This window comes from Physeter macrocephalus, chromosome 11 (assembly GCF_002837175.3).
Source record: "Physeter macrocephalus isolate SW-GA chromosome 11, ASM283717v5, whole genome shotgun sequence".
Lineage (NCBI taxonomy): Eukaryota > Metazoa > Chordata > Mammalia > Artiodactyla > Physeteridae > Physeter > Physeter macrocephalus.
Genome location: NC_041224.1, coordinates 172,318,926 through 172,325,598, shown reverse-complemented (window position 1 = coordinate 172,325,598; position 6,673 = coordinate 172,318,926). Strand labels below are relative to the sequence as shown.

The window sequence follows — 6,673 nt, the reverse complement described above, 5'->3', positions numbered from 1 at the left end:
GAGAAAGAGAGAGAGAGAGAGAGAGAGAGAGAGAGAGAGAGAGAGGAAACTACACGAGACATTGTTCTGGGTGCTTAACATATATTATTTCATTTACTTCTCTGAAGAACATTGTGAAATTGGTATTGGTATGTTGGCTGTACTTCACAGATTAAGACGTTGGGACTTCTTTACGACTAATTTAGTACCAATTAGTAGTTTTCATTCTTTTTATTTTTGAGCCACAGAACTCATGTCTCTAAACAAAAAACTCCATTGTGTGTGAATATATATATTATATATGTGTATGTATATAATATATATATATATATAATAGATAATATCAGAGTTTCTCTGGCTAAAGAAAGGTAGGGGGTTGAAAATTCCCTTCACTCCCCTCTCCTTGTCCATCCCCAGACTCTTAAGGTTCTCCTAAAATCCTGGGGGTCTCTGTAATCTGGGTATTGAAAACAGCCTGGAGTCTGCAGGACTGATGGCAGCAGCTATTTGGTTGGTTTGGGGTTGTTTTGACAACCCAGGGAAATGTATACAAAGTGTGGCATTCTTTGCTAAAGAGAATGCAGTCATTGGCTGGGAAATAAAACTGGTTCCCTGAAGCTGAAGCTCTCTTCTCTGAGTCAGACCATTCATTACAAAAGAACAGAATGAGCTCTAGTCAACTGAGGGAGACTTGTTAGTGGGAATAATCTTGGGGGAAGGTAAAAAGAAAGTGTGACCTTTTGAGTGTTCAGAATCTATGGCTTTTGTCTACAGTTCACCATTATGTGTACTTGTACCACAGAAAAATGGAAGTTTTCTTTCCAAAGTTCAAGATAGACCAGAAGTATAAGATGCATGAGCTGCTTAAACAGATGGGAATCAGAAGAATCTTCTCACCCTGGGCTGACCTGAGTGATCTCTCAGTTACTGAAAGAAATCTTAAAGTATCCAAGGTAAGTCAGGATCTTACACTGGGGCCCAAACCAACAAATATTTTTACATACCACTTAACGTTCATAAATGGCCAAGTTGTAGTAGAAAATTAGATTAAAATTCCAAAAGAATCGAAACAGCACCCAAGTTGGATGTTTTAAGAATTTGGAGCTACTTTTTAAAACATCTGTTCAACTAATTTAATCTCTCGTACGTAGAGCTCTCTCTCTTCTCTCCCAGTGCTCAAGGAGAAATTTATCCCAAAATGGAACTGGTTCACAGATTCATTCAAAATTCCATGAAACTGCACCACTTTAAAGATGAAAGAAAGCCCCAGAGGTTATCTGGCTAACTTCCCGCCCCTTGTGGAAACCTCCTCTGAAATATCCCTGCAAAACAGTAGGGATGGGCTTCCCTGGTGGCGCAGCGGTTGCGCGTCCGCCTGCCAATGCAGATACCACAAAAAAAAAACAAAAAAACAAAAAAACAAAAAAAAAACAGTAGGGATTATTATCATTATCGCCTCTTATAATAATTATACAGGTCCGTCACTCACATCACATGAGGTTCCTGGACAAAAGGGCCTCGCAAACACAACAGGTGGCCTAAATACAGGCCACCAGAGTTCAGGAAGACTTCAGGGACCCAAGGGCTTGCCCCAGGGACCACTTCGGAGCAGTACCAGGTGCTGGGAAGCTGCTACAGAAGACTAACCACAACCCTGCCCCTACCTAGCCTGCCAGAAGGAAGGTCAAAGTTCTCAGGGGTTCCAGGCGGCTTGAAAACCTTCCAGGAGGAACACCAGCTCAGCTCAAAAATCAGTAGCACAAAGTACATGCTAAATAAGTATTTGTTCATTTGATGCATGTGTGCACGAACTGGCCAGCCACAGAGTCCCTGGGTCCCTGCCCAGAATGAATTTCACAATCGGTTCCTGGTGTCTCCTGGTATTTTGCGGGCTTCTAAGGTAGTCGCTGGGGCAACCTCAGACCATTCCTCTCTGCGCAGATGAGCCCCGTACCACTAAATCCCGAGAGCATGGCCCCGTGGGTAGGACAATAACACAGAATGTCCAGGGGCTCAATTAATTCCCTCGTCTCCGCTGGCACACAAACGGCCTTCCATGTATTTCCTTTTCCAGGTTTTACAAAGAGCAATGATTGAGGTGGATGAAGAAGGAACAGAGGCGGTGGCGGGAACCCTGTCAGAAATCACTGCTTATTCCATGCCTCCCATCATCAAAGTGGACCGGCCATTTCACTTCATCATCTATGAAGAAACCTCCAGAATCCTGCTATTTCTGGGCAGGGTGGTGAACCCGACTCTCCTGTGATTGATGACACGCGTGAGTCCTTAGAGCCACAGCAGACGCTGGATCTGAGGTGTCTGAACTTACACAGGACACTGGCACTGGGTGTCGCGCCCTTGTCCTCAAATGCTAGTTTGAGCCATCCTTAGATAAATCTGCGTATTAAATTCAAACTTATTTTAAGGAGATGTTTGTACAAGCTGTCTGGTATTTTCAGCCTGTTTCTAAGAGCCTTAGTTATTGACTAAAGACCATCTTGGTATCTGGACTTAAAACTATGGTAGATCAGAACTCTATTTCAAGACAAAGCCTTTGGGAAGAAGACAAGTACACATTCTCCATGGGTCATGAGCTTCGCTCTCTTTACTTCTCCCTAGTGCAAATTAGTGTTTTATTTTTAACCTACTGTAGAATCATTTCTTGGTGACTAAAATTAGAAGAAAATAGCCGCGGTCAGTCCTGCTGCAGTGTGGCTCCACCCACTCCGTGGAGCCGTTAACTGAGCCACAGATCATCCAGTTCAATACCTTCGTTTTACAAAGCAAAGAAATGGGAAACTGGAGAGAGGGCCGCAGTATGGCTTTCGTGGGCCCCAGGCACTTTTGTCTTCATAGGCTCCTCCCTCTGTAAAAATAAAAAAATATATATGTGTGTGTATAATAGAAATTATATTTTATGACTGCATTGGCATAAAGATGAATATATTCTGGGTTATATCTGTCTTTATACCAGTGCAGTCAACGTATGGAACTTGCTTGTTGCAAGAAGAAAACATCTTCATGGGCCCCTAAAAGTATCGTGGGCTTGAGGGCACTGTGCCTACGGCATCTAATGGCTAAATCATACAGGGCATCTCAGAGGAAGGAAAAAGTCACCCAGTGGAGCAATGGCAGAGTCAGAAGGCTGCCTCTCCTGACTCCAGTCCCCAAACCCGTTTCACTCGTCTTTCTGTCTACAACATCTGATGGGGTCCCAACAGGCAGCATGTGCTCACCTCTCAGTTACCCACTGTGGCTAAACGGAATATAAGCATGGACTTTGTCCCAAGGTTCAAAGAAAAACAGCAAATACTTTCTCAGCCAGTCATTTTCTGTTATAGAGACAAGAAAATATTTTAGGAGTAATTTCAGAGAATCATGACTAGAGTTAACTAATCCTGGAATGTTGACTAACGGACTAATTGGATTTGTATCTGTTTGCTATCCAATTTAAATATACTTAAAATTAATGTATTGATTAGCCATCTTATTACAATAAGGCAGAGTTATGTAAATAGTACTTAATGTGAATAGGTAATAATAATAAGCAGCAGTCTAGAGACTAACTCTTCATCATTCTAAAACCTGGACATGACTTTATTCCTGTATTCCCTTCCAAGGGCACTAGCTGACATTGGTAAGCCAGGCAACTCTAGGGCCTAGAAAGAAACAAAAATAGATGACTAACTTCAGTTGGCATTCTTAAGTGAGTTGTTAGTATTCAACTAATGAGGTTCATTTATGGAAAAATAGTAGAAAGGGAAATAAAAGAGGGCTCAAATTACCCATTTTAAGAGATGAAATCTAAAAAAGAAAGCCTATGAGAACACAATACCCTCTGAAATAAATATGGCCAAACCCAGTTATAAAAAAGGTTCATTATTATCAAAGGATTCATAGAACATACATATCAAACTCTCCCCTTAACTCTGCATATATTTGCACAAAACAATAATGGCATAACAATGATATCTGACATTACTCTTTAAGGTAGAAAATGGCCCTATTCTCTATAAAAAATTAATATTTCCCCACATATGCTTGAAGAAGCTCCAAGGACACTAGGTTTTAGATTTTCTAAATATATATGCATGGTGAAAAAATGCAGACCAATGAAAAATGTACTGGATCCTACAAAAAAATTCAAGGTTTCAACTGAGGGGGAAAATTCTGAGCATTGTAACAATGCTTCACTATATTTAAATGTCAGGTTTTAAAAACTGTTCCCACACACACACACACACACACACACACACACACACACACACACACACACTCTCGCTCTCTCTCTCACATACATGCTATATAACAACTAAGAACAGATTACCGACTTAATTGAATTCATTTTATCTTCGCTGTAAAACCACTAGGGCCAAGCTAAAGAGACTGTTCCATTTCAATTCAAATATTTCACCTATGTCCACTAACTGCAGGCAAAATGGACTTACTCCTCCAGAATAAGGTGTCTTTATAAAGCTCAGGAAATCAAGTAATGGAAATGACTTTTAAATGTGTATGAGGTTATGGAAGAAAAGCTCTATATGCTCCTCTCTATTAAGCTCTATATGCTCCTCTCTATTAAGTAAAATCCTTTTTTGCCCTCTCCATTTCTGCCAGTAAAGTTGATTCTACAGGTCTATTTTTTTGCTTATAATGCTAACTAGTGAAATTTTGGAACATGTCCTTAAAACTGCAAGTTTCCACAATTAACAGATAGAGATGTCCCTATTTCTCTGCAGCTACAGATGGAGGGAGATCTTTCCTTGTCACACAACTGGTTTAAAGGAACTATTTGATAAGTTGTTAAACTAAGAACTTTTACAAGAGTATCAGTCTTGTTTCCAGTGTAAATCGAGATACATGTGGATATTCATAACTGTCACCAATTTGTTTTTTACTCTGTTTTTACATATCTGTCCTTGGAAGTATAGTTTTAACAAATATTTCAACGACTTTAGAAATTATCATGTTCTGTAGAAAAACAAGGAAACCTCCAAACATAACTGTGATTGGCTGTCTTAATTGATAATTTAGTGCCTAAGACTGCGGCTGACTTCTGTAGATTTCTGAGCTCTATAAGCAGTAGGGACTTTTCTCTGTCAAATTGTTTTCCTCTTCTCCCGCATGCATGGTGGAAAATAAAAAGTTCCTAACTCTGCTAAATTTATTTTTGAACAAATAAACTGAAATTCTCCATTTTTTAAAGTAACAGCGTCAATGTGGACTACGAATCAAAGTACTAGAAAAACTGACGCTGTTCCGAGGTCCATGACAAACCCCCAGCACTCTCTCCTAGATCCTAATGTACTCAGTTCCACGTTAGCAACGTCACTAAAAGAGTTAAATGGAATCCACAAAGAATGCATGAATTAATCAGTACTGTCAAGCTTCTCATACCTACTCAATTTTTAATTACTGACAAAATGCATGGCTGAACAATTCCATTTACCTGATTGTCCTTAAATGAAAGATATTAAGAATCACTAAAAATAGCCAAAAAAGAGGCCATATGTAAGGAAAGGGGGAAACAAACAGCATGAAAGCCTCACACTGAGTAGCTGTCCCCTGGATAATTTATAGTTGATGCCCGTGCGCTTTTCTTGTTCATTACTTAAGAATGAACTGTCTTTAATTACCGAATAAAAACTGCAGGAAGGTATTTAAAACTTTTTTCACAAACACAGGTATCTCATTAACCTATGTTTTATTTTGAGTAAATTCATTATTCATTATTTCACATTATAAAAAGTAACCACACACATATGCATTCACAAATTAGATCATCTTTATCATACATCAGTATATTTTAAAAAAACAAATATTTTCTAATATCAATATAGTTATATGCTGATTGCATTTTGAAATAGAGAAGCTGACAATAGCTTCATACAGTATATCTCAAGAACTGACATTTTTAAAATTAAGAACTGAATATATTCCACAGGCAAATGTTGATGGAAATATTAGCATTAGTACAAATATATGCTGTTGACATAGCTTAAGCATGATAGCTTAGAATAACAGCTGATTCAAACTAGAGTCATCATTTTTAACTCAGTAAGGACAAATACAATCTAAAATGTAAACAAAGTATTTATAAAATAAATTCTTCTAGGAAATAAAGGAAATCATCAATCTGTTATTTTTAAGGTAGTTGTAGCTAAAAGTTATCAGAAATCTTTGTAGAATTTTCATTGCCAAATTTTAATTTCCGAATGTCCAGGTACAACATCTTGTCACCACGATCGTAGGACTGATATAATTTCGGAGAGCTGTTTGTACCCTGTTTCAGTGTGACTTTTCAACTGGGCTTGGAGATTTGTGAGAAAATGCAGTGTCATTCTTACTCCCAAGTCCCCCGCCAAGTGATTATCTAGGCAGGGCAATTTCAGTTGATTTGGACCTTTCAATTTGTAAATGCTAAACTCGAGAACAATTAAATAGATGGTTTCCTGCACAAATAAATGCAGACTTATCTCTTTTGTAGCAGTAGTTAAAGCACATACCTAAAGTTGTTTTTCATTACACTTCACTATAACACTGGAATTCTGTGACCACATTATTATTCAAGAAATATATATTATACCTCCTAGGGAATATAATTTCAAACATGGAACGTTTAACAACATCAACTGCCATTATGTATCTCTCTCTTTCCCATTCATTAAAAAAAAAAAAAAAAAAAAGCCCGAGC

At 38.4% G+C, this 6,673-nt stretch overlaps 1 protein-coding gene across 1 annotated transcript in view; it reads left to right on the top strand.

Moving 5' to 3' along the window:
• The window catches only part of SERPINA10 (serpin family A member 10), a 9,352-nt gene extending 6,917 nt beyond the window's left edge, over positions 1-2,435 (top strand). Inside the window, exons 4-5 of the mRNA XM_007122840.2 lie at positions 782-932; positions 2,054-2,435. Of these exons, the coding sequence (XP_007122902.2) occupies positions 782-932; positions 2,054-2,245 (343 nt within the window). The 3' untranslated portion in view covers positions 2,246-2,435. The remainder of the gene's footprint in view (positions 1-781; positions 933-2,053) is intronic.
• The last annotated feature ends 4,238 nt before the right edge of the window (positions 2,436-6,673 follow it).